At 58.4% G+C, this 17,721-nt stretch overlaps 1 protein-coding gene across 2 annotated transcripts in view; it reads right to left on the bottom strand.

Moving 5' to 3' along the window:
- The window catches only part of BSN (bassoon presynaptic cytomatrix protein), a 51,376-nt gene extending 36,695 nt beyond the window's left edge, over positions 1 to 14,681 (bottom strand). For both annotated transcript variants that reach the window (XM_045579580.1, XM_045579581.1), the window contains exon 1: positions 14,357 to 14,681. In XM_045579580.1, the coding sequence (XP_045435536.1) occupies positions 14,357 to 14,547 (191 nt within the window). In that variant the 5' untranslated portion in view covers positions 14,548 to 14,681. The remainder of the gene's footprint in view (positions 1 to 14,356) is intronic.
- Positions 14,682 to 17,721: the final 3,040 nt, after the last annotated feature.

Here is a 17,721-nt window from a genome sequence, read left to right on the forward strand (position 1 = left end):
CTGGGCACGGAGCCCTCCTCTGCTCCCCACCTGCGGGCGCGCCCCCTCCTGACCCGCGCTGCGCACCGTGGCCTGCATGGCCCTGCTCATGGCTATCGGGGGGCCCTTAGGCCAGGGGTGGGAACACCGGCCCGCGGGCCCTGGAAGGCCTGTGAGATCATGGGGCCTGGGCCTGCCCAGGCATCGGGTGAGCTCAGTAAGTGTGTGACCAAACAGAGCGGCCTAGTTTCTCAGCTGATAACGGTGTGTGGCCGTGAGTGATGCTGCACACATCCACATGGGCCGGGCAGGAGAAAGGTCCCACCTCCTGGGACGCTGGGACTGTCACCGGTCTGTATCCAGCCTCCCGTCCTAGTGCTGGGGCCGGAGGTCCTGACTGCTCACAGGCACGCCTCCTCTCCGGGAGGCGGGATGCACACTGGCCCCGAGCTCCGAAAGGTCCAGGTCCGACAACACAGAACACACAGTACGTTCACCGGAGGCCTCGGGGCCACAGGGGGACCCGGAGCGACCCCTGTGCACGGCGCCTGTGCCACCAGCAGGGGTTTGCTGTGGGCCCCGAGCGGTGCCGGGCCCAGGACAGGAACGCAATGGGGGTGACTCCAGGGGCCCAGCCGCCCAGGGTGCAAGGCCGGCCGCGGCTGCCCCGTGGGAGGCAGTATGTGAGCGACCAAGTGGGTCAGCCAACCGCTGACGGAGCACGAGGCTCAGGAGGGACACTCCCCGGAGCTGCCACCCGCGGGGTGTGAGCAGACGGTGTGCCCGCTCCGCACGTGAGGCCGTGCTGTGACGTGTGCGGGAGGGGCCCGGCCACGGCAGGAGGCGAGGGAGCCGGTCACTTTCAGTGCCTCAGTGCCTGACCAACACTTCACGGCGCCATTCTGGTTCCTGGCAGCAGCTCTGCGATGGAGGTGGAAGGGAAGGAGAGGGCGAGGGAGGCAGCGCCGTGCAGAAGGCCGGCACCTGAGAGCAGGCCTCTCCTCCTGATCTGCCGGCTCCCCGCCCCCCGTGCTGTCTCACGCTCCCACGACCCTCCTGAACCAGGACGTGGCCACCTGCCCTCAGAGCCGAGCCAGCAGTGACTGTCCCCGCGTGGTCCCCGTCCCAGGGACACAGCCGGGCCTCGGGGCGCCGGAGGCCATGGGACTGAGAACACCATCTCTGCAGTGGATGTTCCCTGACACCAAGGGCAAACCAAGGGCCACCAAGGAAGAGCTGGCAGAGGTCAGAGGTCAAGGAGCGCTTGGCCCCTGCACCCCGCTCTCACCCGGGCACAGTGGGCTCAGGCAGGCGTCTCAAGCTGAGCCGCTCAGACACGGGCCACGTGCCCGGGCCCCGGTGAGGCTGGTGCTGGCCAGGCAGGCCAGGAAGGTGAGGTCTCAGAACACCAAGTCCTCCTGCTCCCCCCGCCGCGGGGAACAGGCGGGGACCACGCACAGGCAGCAGATGGAGCCTCTATTTCGGCCGAAAGCTGTGACTCATTTGAACACATCCCACCGTTTCCAGAAACCTAATAGCTCGCTCTTACTGAGAAATGAAAGTTCTTCAGAGCAAACCCGCCGGTGACACAAAGGACGGAGACGGCTCTGGTGTCGCTCTGAGCGCCTGTAACCAGCTGATGAGGCTCGGCCTTCAGGGGGAAGAGACACCACAGGGGGACTCGGGAGAGGAGATGCATGGGGAGGAGGGATCTGTCCTCGGTGCTGCCACCAGCGCCTTCTCCAGCTCTGAGTTCAGCGGCAGAGCCTCCCAGCAGCAGGTCTCCTGTGGGTGTTCACACTCCCAGGCCCCTCCCCCGGCCTCCTTTCCCGGAGCCCAGGCCCGACTGGCCTAGCATGTGGCTCCTCACCTCCAGCTTCCTCCCTCCTGTGGGCCAGTCATCAGTCTCAGCTCCGTGCCCAACAGCCTGTGCCACCGGCTCCAAGACGGGCTCTGAGCGTGCCTGAAGCCTCCAGCAGCCAGGACCCAGGCTCCCTCCCTACGCGTTTCGCACGCAGTGGCCAGGAGCATTTCCCAACCACCCTCAGCAATCTCCAACACTCCTCTGCCGCCTTCAGACTCAAGTCCAAACCCTGCCGCCATTCCAAGCCCTCTGGCCTCTGGCCTCACCACCCACTCAACATAGTGAGTGTCCGAGGTCTCTCCGTCCAACCCTCTCTCCTAGCTACTCTCTCACCACTCTTAGTCAACACAGCACTGCAAGGTCTAGCTAGCTGAACTAAAGCAAGTAAAAAAAATAAAGGACATACAGACTGGAAAGGAAGAAATAAAACTGTATGTTTACCAATGATATGATTGTCTACATAGAAAATCCCAATGAATCTTTAAAAAAAATCATAGAACTATTAAATAAGGTAAGCAAGGTTGGAGAATACAAAATAAACACACAAAAATCAATCATATTTCTATATACTCATAAATGAACATGAAAAAGTCAAAAGTAAAAACATAATACCACTTCAATCACTCCAAAAGCTACTTAGGTATACACTGATAAAGCATTTGTAGGATCTGCATGCTGAAAATTATAGGACACTGATTCAAGAAATCAAATCAGACCTAAATAAATAGAAAGGCATACTATTGATATGTTCATGAACTGGAATACTCAATATTGAAAAGATGTCAATTTTCTCTAAATTGATCGATAGGTTTAATGCAATTCCTATCAACATTCCAATAAGGTTTCTATGGACATAGACAAATGTATTCTAAAGTTTATGTGGAAAAGCATGATCCCTGGAACACTAAAGTAATCTTGTCAAAGAAGAGTGAAGTGGGAGGAATTATCCTGCCCCATATTAAGGCTACAGTAAGCAAGACAGTGTGATATTGGTAGGAAGATAAACACATAAATCAATGAAATAGAATAGAGGATTCAGAAATAGATCCACACAAATATGCTCAATTGATTTTTTTACAAAGGTGCAAAATAGCTCAATGGAGGAAGGATCCCTTTTCAACAAATGGTGATGTGGCCACTGGATATCCATAGACAGAAAAAAACAACCTTGGCCTATGCCTCAGATCTAATACAAACATTAACTCTTAGTGGGTAATAGGCTTAAATGTTAGGAAAATCTTAAGGGTCTAGTCTAGGCAGAGTTTTTGGACTTGATACTGTACGCATGATCCATCATAGAGAATACCGATAAACTAGACTTCACCAAATTGAAAAAGTTTTGCTTTGTTAAAATCCATAGAAAGAGAATGAAAAGAAAACTATTCAAATAAGGACAAGTGAACCCAGGGAAATAGGAGGAAGACTGGTGGCTTGGATGAATGTCACTGCTGGGGTTGCGTTATTATATTAGTTTTGCAAATGCTACCGCTGGGAGAAATTTGGGAAAAATTTTAAAGGAAAGTCCTTGTATTATTTCTTACAACTGCATATGAACCTGCAATGATCTCAATTTTTAAAAAAATCAAGCTCATCTCAAGTTACTTTATACCATTGGTTTGCCATTTTTAAAGTTGGTGAATAAGAAATGTGTTGATATTTCATCACTTTGTAGTATCATCCTGTCTTTGGTTTTGAACCTTATCATAGCCAACAATCTTTTTAATAACAAATATAAAGTAAGCTTACAAATCTCTGGAAAAATGGATGAACTTTAAATGAAGGCAAAATAAAAACGTTTTGAGATAAACAAAAGCAGAAAAGATTGTTGATACAAATTGCAATGATAAGAAATCATGAAGGCAATGGCATCTCCATAGAGCCGATAGGGAGGGAGGAAATAATGGAGGAAGTTCGTCAGGCAGCAGCAAGTGACACCGCCAGAAATTGGAATCTACACGAAACCAGTGAGTGACGGTGAAGGCAGTGATGAAGGTAAGCATGACAGAAAGTGTGATTGCTTATTCGTCTCCTTTATGCTCTTAAAACGATCCAAAGGCAGCTGACAAACACTCAGGTGCTTGGTGTGTGCAGTGAGCTGACACTGTATAGAAATGCCGTGTCTGACAAAAAGCACAAAGCAGATAACGTGTTTCCCCGAAAATAAGACATCCTCGGAAAATAAGACCTACTTACAGGTTTTCTTCTGAGTGAAATATAAGGCATCCCTCGAAAATAAGGCCCCCCCTAGGCTAAACATGAGAGATTTGGTCCACTGATTTTGAAAGAAATTGAGTCACAAGAAATTCACCAGGAAATTCAGGAATTGGATTGTTATGATGATGTTCCAGAATATGATGACATGATTGTCACTGAATAAATAGTAAATTCTTGATACTGTAGGATTCACAGTTTGTCTGGTTTGTGTTGACAACTACCATACTACTGTACCGTATACAGGAATACATTTCCTTTATTTTCATCTAACAATAAATGTGTATCGTATTCTTCTTCATGGAAAAATAAGACATCCCCTGAAAATAAGACCTAGCGCATCTTTGGGAGCAAAAATTAATATAAGACACTGTCTTATTTTCGGGGGAACAGGGTAGATGGGATGGGAACAAAGCTGTATTTTTTAAAATATATTTTTACCTGGGCATGTGCCCTGACCGGGAATCGAACTGGGAGCTCAATTCATAGGTCGATACTCAACCACTGAGCCACACCAGCTGGACAATAAAAATATTTTTAGAAAAAGATGGATGAGCCCAGCCGGCAGGCCCCGATTCTGTGTCTGCTTCAGCTGCCACATGCGAAGATGAGGAGGGTGGACCACGGAGTCTGAGCTTCCCCAAGGAGGGACCACGCCCTTAAGCAAACTTAACTCCGACGAGCCCTGTGGCAGGACAGGGCTGCCGACCCCGCCACCTCCGTGTCCTCGGTCCGGGCAGGAGCAGTGGCACTGAGTGCAGCCCTTGCTGAGGGCTCTCACTTCCAGCCCCTGCGTCTGACAACACAAATGTCTGTCAAAGTGCACATCCCTGCCTGGCCCTCGTGGAGCCCGGTGTTGCCTCAATCTCTCTTTCTTCCTTATCTCTTTCTCAGGGCACTTGTAGGAACCAGGGGTGTTGATATTAACGTAATTACAGGTGAAGCGTCAACCTATGAACCAGTAGGCTATGGTTTTATTTCTGGTCAGGGCACAGGCTTGGGTTGCAGGTTTGATCCCCAGGATACACCCATCAATGGTTCTCTCTCATCATTGCTGTTTCTACCTATCCTTCCTTCCTCTGAAATGCTATATAATAAAACCTAATACGCAAATCGACTAAATGGCAGAATTACTGGTCAATATCTAATTAGATAGGGCCTCTAGTCCTCTCTAATAAAGAGGAATATGCTAATTGACTCCATCACAAAGATGGCCGCACCCACAGCTGACGCCAAGTTCCCAGAAGGAGCCTTAACGAGCAATCAGCAGGGACCTGAGGCTACACCCTCCCCCGCGCCCTGGGGCTCGACAGGGGACCGCAGGCCACGCTCCCCACCCAGCGGGGGTTGACGGGGGACCTGAGGCTGTACCCCCATCCAGCGGGGCTGACTGGAGATCTCAGGCTGAGTCCCCCACCTGGTGGAGCTTGATTGAGGACCTCAAGGCACGCCTCCGCCCTGGTCAGGCTGGGGGACCTCAGGCCATGCCCCTGTCCTGCCACTGGGCCAGGGGACCTGAGGCTATGGCCCCTGCCCCGCAGGGCTTGACAAGGGTGGGACTGGCTGGGTCTGGATCTAGCCCAATGGGGGGAGCTAGCCTCTGGGTCTCATGCGATTTTGAGGTGCATGTGAGTGGGTGGGCACTTGTCTCTGGGTGCCATGGTGATCCCCAGACTCTGACATGAGGAAGGTTTTCATATACATTTTCCCAATTTTCTTTCATCTCTGACACTTCTATTATACAGAGAAAAGGCAAATAGCAATATTAAATATTTCCTCTAATTAATCCCCTCTTAACGTGCACGAATTTCGCACCGGGTCACTAGTCCATTATAAAGAAGAATGTACACTTGGCCCTCGGTATCTGCAGGTTCCCCATCCACAGATTCAATCAACGGTAGATTGAAAATATTTCTAAAAACGTCACATTGTTGTAAAGAAGTGATCGTTGCTGACGTGTACTAGGTAGCTAGGCCTATGGTGCTCTCTTCTGCACTAAACACAGATCCTTTTCTTGCCGTTATCCCTTAGACAATACGTGTAACAGCTGTTTACCCAGCATTTTCATTGTAGGAGGCATTAAAAGTGACGGAGAGGATGCAAGTGTCCGGGTGGAGGCACCTGCGTTGTTTACAAACACTAAGGTGCCATGAGGGCCTGGAGCACCTGTGGTTTGCACACGAGGGATAGCTGCCTGTGGAGGGCACTGCTCTCCGCTCTTCACCTCCCGTGGGCTCAGCCTGTGCCATGCGGCTCTGCACTCCTCCACCAGAGGTGGAGTATGTTTTCAGCTGGGCAAACTGTTTTCCAGAACCGAGCTCAGCGAGATTGCCAGTCCGCCTGCCTTCAGAGCCTGATGCTCCCCACGGAGGGGCCCGCCTCCTCACCCCGGGGCCCGGCAGGCGTGGCAGCAGCTCGGCCGCCAGATCGAGGCAGAGGAAGAGCACGTGGCTTTGGAGAGGAGTCCCAACGGTGTGCGGCCTCCGCCGGCTCCGCGCTCCCGCAGGACGGGCAGCCCACCGGAGAACCACGTCAGCGGTGAGGCACGCCCATGTCACGTGACTCCTCCCCGGGCCTTGGAGCCTTCCAGCTCCAGACTCCAGGAGCCATCCACTGCGCCTGCCCGCACAACCGACCTACAGAATCGGCGAGCCAAACAGCGGTTGTTTGATGCCACAAATTTTGGGGTAATTGGTTACACAGCCATACTAAGTGCAACGCCACCCTTAACTTTGACTAAAGGAGTCTTAGTAGATGTGTGATTTCAAGCAAAGGTCTGAAGTGTGTGCGTGTGTGTGCTTGTGCGCACATGTGTGTGTGCGTGTGTGTGCGCGTGTGTGTCTGCATGGGGAGAATGCCCGCGTGTGCATCTGTCATTACCGGGGAACGTGCCCTGGCTAGCCCGCTGTCCGAGGAGGAGAGACCAGAGGAGCAGAACCGGGCTCAGCGCAGCCTGGAGCCCAGCCCCGCCCAGGCCTCTGAGCAGCAATCAGCCGCAGGAGCGAGGCAGGAGCGGCCCTGTGCCGCCACAGCATAATATGCTGGGTTTTGATTGAAAATACTCTGGCTGGAATTAGCTGGAGGAATACAGGTGAAACAAGTTGGCAAAGCATTATGGGAGTCCACCGTACCATCTTCCCTGCTGTGCGTGTTTGCGCCTTCCCCTGCTGCGGGGACACTGACGTACCCCAGAAAGAGGCCAGATGGCATGGCACCCCAAGAAGGATGGGCCTGCGCAGGGTTCCCTCCCCAGTGCGCAGGGCCTGCCCCTGCCTTGGCCCTGCCCCCGGCCTCCGCGGGCCCCTGGCCTCCGCGGCACCACCACAAACCCAGCTGCTACGGTCTTGCCCTCCAGAGCCCACACTGGCCCCGGGTCCGGTGCGGCGTGGAGAGTGGGCGCACAGGGCCCCGGGGTGGAGAGTGGACGCACAGGGCCACGGGGTGGAGAGTGGGCGCACAGGGCCCCGGGAGGGGGGCGGCCTCCCAGCAGGATTCCCCCAAAAAGCACACTGCCTCCGCCCCACCCCTCAGCGGACGGTGCCACGACCCTGAGGTGTCGCTGGTGGGAAGGGGTCTCCAATACAACCTGAGGAGGCCTGCAGGGACCCAGCAGGCCCCCCAGACCCACAGCCGGGCTGCAGGAGCCTCGGCAGGAGAGGCTCACATGAGGCGGGCAGAGTCGGGTGTGCTGCCAGAGTGCCAGGAGGTGGCACAGTGGCCTTCGGACGGTGTCACCCAGTCCAGGTGGCACGCTGAGCCCGGGTGCGTGGGAGAAGGCTCCCTGCTCAGGTCTGACAGCGGGCACCGCCCTGTGGGGAGCAGCCGGCGAAGGCACATCTAGAGAAGACGGGACGCGGAGCAGAGGGCACCGGGAGCGTCCGGCAACCCCAGGCAGAGTCAGCCGCACCTGCCGGGGCAGAGCCAGGACGGAGAAGGAAACCCCTTTCCAACAGATAGGAGGAGCTTGCCAACCCGGAGCCACCTCCCGGGAGAGCCAAACCCCTGGCCGCTGGGCCTTCTCGCCACGGCCGCAGCCTCGGAGCTGGGAGCGGGCCTGGGTCCATCGGGGCGGGGACAAGCTCACGGGGAAAGCGGGCAGACAGGCAGAGCGCCGCGAGGCCAGGCCACGGGCCTGAGGAAGGGCGCTGAGCCCAGGGCGTGCTGCTGTGTTCCCCGAGGCGGGCTGAGCGGTGCTAAAGCAGAGGAGGAGGGCAGGGGAGACCAAGCCCTGCATCTGCTTCAGGCAGAAAGGACTGAGGGGCCCCCCGTCACTGCAGCCAGGGAGGGCCGTCAGCGCTGACTCCAGCCTGAGCTTCTCCCGTGCACCTGCCTCCCTCTCCCTCACTCAACTGTCCTCCTTCCTTCCCGTCCTCAGCCCTCTCCCTCCTCTGGCTACAGTGGCAGGAGGCAGCAGTGGCTGGAGGCGGGCAGCGGCATGGCTGTGCGCAGTGATGGCATTGGGGGTGCGGGTCAGCTGGCTGGCGGAGTGTGAGGTCTCTCCTGTGAGGCCTCGGAGCCCCAGCAGAGTCAGCTGTAAAGCACCGGCAGGTAGATGCTGGCTGTCTGAGGACGTGAGACACTCCAGCCCGTCATCGCCCTCGTGTGCCTCACCTCTGTGGACAGCGAGGAGGCGGGGGCAGACTCTGCTTTAAGGAACTTGGGGGTAAAGATCTGAGCGGTGTTTCTGTCTCCCTCTCTCCCCCTTTCTTTCTCTCTAAAATCCTATATAATAAATATGCAAATTTAACAAATGGTGGGATGATTGGTCGCTATGATGTGCACTGACCACCAGGGGGCAGAGGCTCAATGCAGGAGCTGCCCCTTGGTGGTCAGTGCACTCCCACAGGGGAGCACGTTTGGGCCAGAAGCCGGACTCAGAGCTGGCAAGTGCAGCGGCAGTGTGGGTGGTGGGAAGGACTAAGGACCCCTCGAGGGCTGTCTCCCCGGGTTGGGGCCTAAGCTGGCAGTCGGACATCCCCAAGGGGTCCCAGACTGCAGACTGCAAGAGGGCGCAGGCAGGGCTGGGGAACCCGCTCTCCTCCCCCCTCAGTACACAAATGTTGTGCACCGGGCCTCTGGTTAATTAATTAATTAATTAATTAAACACACACACACAAACAAAAAAAAAAAAAAAAAACCACCTAGCAGAATGCCTGCATGGAAGTGGGCACCCAGCAACGGCCGTTACAGCTGCTCCAGAGCTTTGCCAACTGCTCCCAGTCCCCCGACTTCCTGTGCGCGGGCCATGGCTCCAGGAACAGTCTCCTCCCGGAGCCGGGTCTGTCCCCCCACCTCCATCAGGGCAGGGGCCGGGCCCAGGCGGTGCAGGACCGCGGGGAGGAGAGAGTTACCGAAGGCCCGGTCCTGTCCCGGCAGCCTGCTCCCTCCACAGACGGGAGGGCGGGAAGCAGAGCGGCAGGCCGACCCAGGACTCAAAGCGCTGCCTTCGGAAGCTCAGAGCCCAACAATGCAGAGGAAGGAGGTCTTTAAAAATAGAACCGAAAAGCTGCCCTGGGTGGGTTTTCTGTTTGCTCCCATCTCCCTGGAGTCTGGCTCTATTTCCACGGCTCCAGCTCCTTCATGTCTGAAGCCCTCAACAAAGTCTTTGTGAAAAAGCTAGAATTTCTTGGCCACAACAATGAAATCGGCATCTGAATGGCTTCTATATATAACGCCGTGCTCCAGGGGAATGTGGGACAGAGGGACAGCTTCAATGACGCCACCGGGTGCAGCCCACTCCATCCAGAGCACGGAGACCACAGGACAGAGGCTGAGTTCTCCAACCATAAACTGCCAGGGGGGAAAGGAGAGGAAACCCATAAAGGAACTCAAGAGCTGTTTCAAACATAGACACAATCCGAGCAAACCACCACTAAAAGTAAATCCATGAGATAATCAGAAAAACCGGACCCTGCCCGAATATTTGCTGAGATGAAGAAGGGACCGTCACCCTGGGAGGCTGTGACCTGTGCTGTGGTCATGCCCGCACGAAGCCCTCATTCCTCAGCCGTGCACCCTGAAAACTGATGCGGAAATCTCGGGGTGTCTGGAAGTTGCTTTCATAAGGGTGGGAAGTGAAGGTGAGAAACTTGATCAGCCATGAGCTGATGACAGCTGAGACTGGGCGAGGGGAACAGGGAGCTCACAGGCTTTTTCTCGCCAGTTTTATGTACATTCAATAATTTCCATAATTAAAAGTTATTTTTTGCTGAAACCGGTTTGGCTCAGTGGTAGAGCGTCAGTCTGCGGACTGAAGGGTCCCGGGTTCAATTCCAGTCAAGGGCATGTGCATTGGATGAGGGCACATCCCCGGTAGGGGGTGTGCAAGAGGCAGCTGGTCGATGTTTCTTTCTCATCGATGTTTCTAGCTCTCTATCTTTCTCCCTTCCTCCTCTCTGTAAAATATCAATAAAATATATATTTTTTAAAAAGTTATTTTTATTTTTATTTTTTATTTTTTTAAAATATATTTTATTGATTTTGTACAGAGAGGAAGGGAGAGATATAGAGAGTTAGAAACATCGATGAGAGAGAGTCATCGATCAGCTGCCTCTTGCACACCCCCTACTGGGGATATGCCCGCAACCAAGGTACATGCCCTTGACCGGAATCAAACCCGGGACCTTTCAGTCCCCAAGCCGATGCTCTGTCCATTGAGCCAAACCGGTTTTGGCTAAAGTTATTTTTAAAGATGGCCTTTGTCCCCCTAATGGCTGCATAACTTTCTTTGGCTGGCAGCATCTTACCTGGCTAATGCTGGGAGCGGCCTCTCTCCCTGGCAGAATGTGTGGCCCTCTGGGGGAAGTCTGGTGTCGTCACCATTCAGATGTCCATCACTTTAGTACAAACCAGCACACGCCCTCCGTGAGAATCCAGGAGCGAGTGTGATCTCCAAATGGTGACCATTCTCTCAGCCTGGCAACTGTGTCCTTCCAGCTCACCCTGGCAAGTCAGGCCCGGCTTCTTCTAGAGCTGGCTGTGAGCTGATGCAGTGTAAGGAGCCTAGCTAATCCTAGCCCAGAGACGCTGTGTCTGACAAACCAGTTAAATGGTTTTAAGGAGATGTAATAGGAAAGACCCACTTGCGAACGGAGCTCTGGTGGTCCTCAGGGCAGCCTGCCCCTCCCGGCGCCTTTGGCTCAGGATGTGCCATGGCTCATGGGCTGGGAGGAGCACGAGGCGGCCTTGGCGTTGCTCGCAGATCGAGAGGGGTGCGGAGGGGAAGGCTCCCACCTGGTCGGCCCCGATCTCCTCCACACCCCGCCCTCGGCCCCTTCTCCGCACACTGCCCCTGTCTGCATGGACCACACTCCTGTCTCTCTTCCCCTGCCTCTCAGAGCCCATTTCCGGCGGCCTGGGCCCGCCCTTCTTGGAAGCCTGGCTCTGCGTCGGCCTTCCTCCCCTGACAGCCTCTGTCAGCACTGCCGTCTGCCTTCTAGACAGGACCTGCTGCAGCACACGGCCTCCAGGACTGGCTCTTCGAAGGCCGCCTGGCCAATCAGACTGTGAGGTGCGAGAGGACGGAGCAGTGCACCTCCCAGACCCTCCGCCAGCCCAGCACAGCCTGGCTCCTGACCCTGGTGAGTGCAATGTGCAATGTGCAATGTCAAACCCTGGGCCCGTCCCCAGCTGAGGGAGAGCAGACAGGCTACCACTCGTCAACATGGCTCTTTGGTGCAGCTTTTTTGAAGGTGCTTTCTCCATTTGACCATCTTGGACGGGCTGTCATGGGGGCCAGGGGGTACGGGAGCACTGCCCTGCACATCAGGCATCTGACATCGGTCAAACGTCCATAAAAAGTAAGTCAATGGCCGGGCGGGCGTGGCTCAGCGTGGTTGAGTGACAACCTAGGAACCAGGAGGTCACGGCTTGATTCCAGGCAGGGCACATGTCCGGGTTGCGGGCTCGATCCCCAGTGGGGGGCATGTAGGAGGCAGCCGATGGAGGGTTCTCTCACACTGATGTTCTCTCTCCCTCCCCTCCTCTCTGACATCGATGTGTATCCACACGTCAATGGGTGAGTGGATGAGGGGTGCCTTCCTCGGGGAGGGGCAGCCACAGCAGCGCAGGCTTGGAGCGGGGAGCTGATCACTCAGCCTCCTGGGCGGGCACCGCTCGGGAAGGCACAGCCTACATAACTGTGCACGTGACCCCGATTCCAGAGAGAGCCTCGCCTTGAGGGACTTTCTGACGCCCAAAGTGCCGTCTCATCACTGGGCAGCACTGTGGGTGCTGAGGCAGCACCATGGCTGTGCCGGCGCCACTCTTCACGGGCCCCAGGGCCCCGGCAGCTCAGGTGAGGAGGAGAGACTGATTCAGCCTGGGTGGCCCACAGGAGTGCGCAGGCATCCACCCTCCCAGACCTGCTTCCCTGCCCCTGGAGACTAGAAACTTGATCTCCCCTCCCCTGGCCCCCTCCTTTCTCTCCGAGGCTCCCGCTGCCCCCAGATTCATAGCTCGCCTGAGACGGGGCACTGCTCCTTCCCAAGGCCACAGGGCTCGTCCACCATCGGGGGCCAATCTGATCAGCGTCTTCTCAGAACAGAACAGAACAGGCTAAATTTGGCATCAGGTACCTGAGACGCTGGTGGCGAGAGGAAGTGGCAGCTATTCTGGTGCTGAGGAGAGACATGCCGTGAAGGTGCTGGTCAGGCTCAGAGCGCCTGGGAGAGCAAACTCCTGTCTCCTAAGGTCCCAGTGCTGCACTGTGGGGACAAAGAGCCAGCTCACCCGGGGTCTGACGCCATAGGGACCTTCACTCTACAGGCCCACCGCCAGGAGCAGGATTACCTGACTGCTGCGCCCAGCAGGAGCCCATGGTGCCCGAACCCCAGGAGGCTGAGGGTCTGCAGAACACACAGGCCGGGCAGAACTGAAACACGGAACCGGACCACGAGCAGCAGACACCAGCCCCCTCCTGTCCCTCTCAGCGGCCCAGGCCTTCCCAAATGCCCTGCAGCAGCAGGTATTCTGGAGGGGAGCAGCCTGCTGGGCTCGCAGAAGGGAACAGCGGATTCCCCGCAGAGAGGGAGAGCTGTCAGAGCCCTCGGAGCCTCGAGCACCCACACCTCACACAGAGCACAGCACGCAGCAGAGTGCTCGGTGCATGCGGGGCTGCGAGGCGGGTGCCGTCGGCTGCATGGCGGGGGGAGCAAACCCGCTCCGAGAGGGACGGGGCTGGCCTGTCTGCACCAGGCGTCCGGCCACCTACAGCCTTGCACTGCCGTTTGTTGTCTGAGAAATGGCTTCGGGAGAAATCGTTGCACAACAGGCACAGCTGGGCAGCTGGAGAATCAAAAATTGCATTCCCTCCCGGGTTGCGTGCTGCCACACAGAAACGCCAAAGCAGCATCAGCAGCAGACTCCCCTGGAGCCAGAGCGCACGCACACGCACGCACACGCACGCACACAAGCACATGTACATGCATGCACACGCACACGCATGCACACACACACGCACACATTTGCTACTCCCCAGGGCTATTTGGCGTAAAGGTAACGCCTTCCGTTACATCCCGTCATCTCTGGTGGCTTTCCGGAGTTTTCCATCCACTGATTTGACTAGAGGCTGGCATTCCCGTCCCCTGCCTCACTGCCCTCCGTGGTGTGTGTGGGACCTGGCTGGCACACATTGTGAACAAGCGGCTTTCACGGCTGGCGTCTGGTCAGGTGTTCTGCTCAAGGCATCTACGTGGGTCCGGGCTGCCCTGGTCTGAGGAGGTGAGCTAAGCCGTCGGCACACAAACCTAGCTGGTGCGGGTGACTCAGTGGCACTCCTGCTCCACCCAGACGTGTCTCACCAGCACCGGACCCTGTCAGCCTGCAGAGCCCTCATGTCCGGGCCTTCCCCCTTCCTCAGTGACACCACAGCCCCTCCGCGCCCAAGGGAAGCGCATGACCAAGTTCACGGTCCAACTGTCTCCACAGCCCTCGCCCCTCCAGACCCATCCTCCCCAGAGCCACTCCCATGGCTCCGGCCTCCCCGCCACAATGGACCCCTGCAGACCGCAGGCGGGGGCCGCTCCATCCGAAGGCTCCGCGCGGAGGACCGGCTGGTGTTACATAAGCCCCTCCGGGCCCGGCGTTGGGGGGAAGCAAATGGGGGTTCATGACGGAGTCACGGTCCGCGGGCCCCGCCGACCCCGCGCTCCCCACCCGGCCCCGCGGGCGGCGGGCGCGGAGGACGCTCCCCGACCCCCGCTCCCGCCCCCGGAGCTGCCGGCGTGGCCGGAAGTCCCACCTCGCGGGCTGACTGGATGGCGGTCACCGGCCGGCCCCTCCCAGACCGCGGCACGCGCTTACCTGCCGGGGCCGGGGCCGGGGCCGGGGCCCGGGGGGCCCGCCGCCCGCGCAGCGCCCGCCGCGGGGAGCTGTCCGCCGCCGGCCGGTGCTGAAGGCGGCTTCGCGGCGCCGGGGCCCGGGCCGGGGCCGGGGCCGCCGGGAGGCACGGGCCCGTCGCCGGCGCCGCCCTCCAGGCTGGCCTCGTTGCCCATGGCGAGCGGCGGGCGGGCGGGTCGGGGTCGCTCTGAGCCCGGGGCCGGCGGCTCCCGGGCGCTGCTCACGCTCTCGGCGCCGCCGCCGCCATCTCCCCGCTCGGCTCGCGCCGCCGCCCGCCTCGCGCATGCGCGCGCGCCCCCGCCCCGCGCACGCGCCCCGCCCCCCCGCGCGCTCACGGCGCCTCGGAGGACGCGCGCCGGGCGCCCGCGGCGGGGTCGCCGGGAAGCGGGTTTCGGAGTCGGCGCATGCGCCCTCCGAGGCCGCCGCGGCCGGCGAGCGCTCCCCGAAGCCCCGCCGATGGTGGCGGGACCATCCCTCCCCGCGAACCGGGAGGCGGGCACAGACCCCGAGGCAGGAACGCGGGGTCTGGGGGCTCTTCTTGGGGTGCCCTCGTGCCTCAGCTGGCAGCTTCGTGTGGCCGCGATTGATGCTCAGGGGAGGCAAGGTCATGGAAGGACGGGGTAGAGGAGGCCGGTGAGGGCCCGATGGTGAGGGTGTCACAGGCCCCTGGGAGGGAAGACTGTCCAGATGGTGCTAGGAGCCACCTGCGGTCCACGCTGAGGCCGTGTCCGGCGCCAGGAGCCTCGGGAAGGGACCTGGCAAAGGTAGAGGGTGTGCCCGGCTGGCCTGTGGCCAGGGGGAAGGCGCCTGTGCAGGCTCTGGGCCAGTGACCTTGACCTTGGCGATGGGGAAGAGGAGCCGATCTCTCTCTGGGGCCTTCAGCCCCGGGCCCCAGGGGCTGTCTGGCCAGGAGGCTGCCTCTGCACCAGCTTTGGAGCTCCAGTGATTTCCCGACATCAGTGCTGGCACCCTGGCCGACGGGCCTCTGGGCTGCTCACATGGCCTGCGGTGCGTTCCGGAGGGAGGACAGTTCCTGGAAGATTCGGACAAGACTCCACGCTCTCCCTGGCCTCATGCATCACGGCTGCGTAGAACCTGAGTAAACCTGGACCCAATTATAGACCCGGGCAATGCTCCCTCGACGAGGGGACCCAGCGGAAGGCTGCGTTCCAGCCCGGCCTGGAGGGCCCTGGGGACCCGGGGACACTGCAGGCCAGGCCGGTGGCCAGGCCTTACCGGCTTTCCCCGTGCGCTCGGCTGCTGCTCCCAGCCTCCGGATGGAGCCCTCGGGAGAGAAGAGCCCCCGCCTGCAGCCTGCGTGAGGATGGCCCTCGCTGTGTCTCCTCCTCTGGAACGTCTGGTGACTCCATGCGCATCCAGGCTCCACAGGGACCCACGTCTCAGCCCTGCCACTTCCTGCCTGGGAGCCTGGCAACTGACGTCGGCTCCCCACGCCTCATTTCCCAGCCTGCAAAGTCATGGCGTTTCCCCCTCGCACAGGGGGGCTGTGAGGATGGCATGGCTGATGTGGGTAAAGGACCAGGGGCTGGCATACAGATGACCAGCTTTATTATTCGTTGTCTCTCTGGTGGGTGATCTTGGATCTCTCCTGAGGAAGAACATGCACACAGCCACCACAGGCAGCCTTGACCTGACCTTGACCCAGCCCAGACTCCTCTGAGAAGCCACGGAGCTACAGCTTCCCGGAGATTTAAAGACGCTGGTTCCCATGATAATCAGCTCTACCCACCTGGGGTCTGGGGAGAGGCCCTCCTCAGAGTGGCTCCCTGGCTGTTAACAGACTTCCAGGGTCTCAGCCGCCTTGGGGACAAAGGACGTAGCACAGCGGGGGCCGGGGTGTGGGTTAGCGGTGTCTTGCCTTCTTTTCAAGTGCTCGGTTCCACTTCCCCCGCCAAGCACCCCTCTGCCGGCCCTGTCCCTATCCACCCTCGGCGTTCAGCCCAGAACTGCTGCCAGCCAGGGATGGTGCTGGCCTCGGGCTGTCTGGGGCTCTGATCAAGCCTCCCAATTGTATTCACTGTTCCAGGGGTTACCTGCTTCCTCTTGGCCTAGAGTAGGTAGGGGCTCCCCAAGCCAGGATCGTGTCTGACTCATTTCATTCCCTGGGGTGGCCTTCAGCATGGCCCGGGGGCTGGCGGGGGGCTGGGTCCTCCTTACGGATGGACACACATCCACTCTGCTCTGGTCTGGGCTCTCAGACACCTGCTGACGACCAGAGGGAAAAGGAATCAGCAGGAAGATGGAATCAGCCGTCTGGGTCCGGGGAGCGCTCACGCCTAGGGCTTGTGCAAGGACGGGGAATTGGAAAGCAGATCTGGGGGCGGATGCAGAGATGCAGGGTCCCAGAGCCGCAGCTGGACGCCTGCCGGGCCATGGGCCGGGCACAGGGCGGGGGCACCTGCAGACGGTGAGGGGCAGCGTGCTGAGCCAGGACGTTCCTGCCCCCTCACCCAATTTGGTGCGCCCTGCTCAGCGTGGTGGCCTCAGAGGGAGGACCCGGCTCCAAGGACAAAGAGGAATGGCGAGCTCCGTGGGCAGGCAGAGGAGGGAGGCTGGCAGGACCGCTCTGGGTGATGGACGCTGTGGGTTTTGGACTCTCCCAGGCAAGTGGGAGCCGGAGAGCCAGCCCCTTCTCCTGGGCCCCTTGAGCTCTGGGCTCTTTTTAATATATATATATTATATTATTTTTTTTTTATTGATCTCAGAGAGGAAGGGAGAGAGAGCTAGGAACATCCATGATGAGAGAGAATCGTTAATTGGCTGTCTCCTGCACGTCCCTGACCGGGAATCGAACCGTGACCTCCTGGGTCAGAGGTTGAGGCTCAGCCACTGGGCCCTGTGGGCTGGGCCGGGCTGGGCTTCTCTTTGTGGTCGTGCTGCTGGGACCTGCCTCCCCACCTCTGAGGAGCGCCTCAGAAGCTCGGCACCTGTCCTCGCCCCTCCCCGGATCGAAGAGGCAGGACCGAGGGGTTAAAGAAGCCAGAGAACCGGAGGCTTCCCTCCTGGCCACGCTGTGTCCACTCTGCCCCTCAGCACAGCAAGGAGGCGGCCTCGCAAGCCTCGGGCCGGTGTGAGGCTGCAACAAGGGCCCAACCCTTGTCCTGCTCAGCAGCGCCCCTACCCCCAGGCCCCCCGCTGGCCTGGACCACCTCACTTAAGTACTAGGGGCCTCAGCGGTCCCAGGCCCTGGGTGAAACAGGAACAGGGGAGGAAGCTGAAGGCATAGGGTTGGCTTGATGCCTTGTCTGAATTCCTTTCCTCTTGCGATGGAAGATCTTTACTTGCGTTACATGGGGGAAATAGTAAAA

This window comes from Pipistrellus kuhlii, unplaced genomic scaffold (assembly GCF_014108245.1).
Source record: "Pipistrellus kuhlii isolate mPipKuh1 unplaced genomic scaffold, mPipKuh1.p scaffold_m20_p_11, whole genome shotgun sequence".
NCBI lineage: Eukaryota > Metazoa > Chordata > Mammalia > Chiroptera > Vespertilionidae > Pipistrellus > Pipistrellus kuhlii.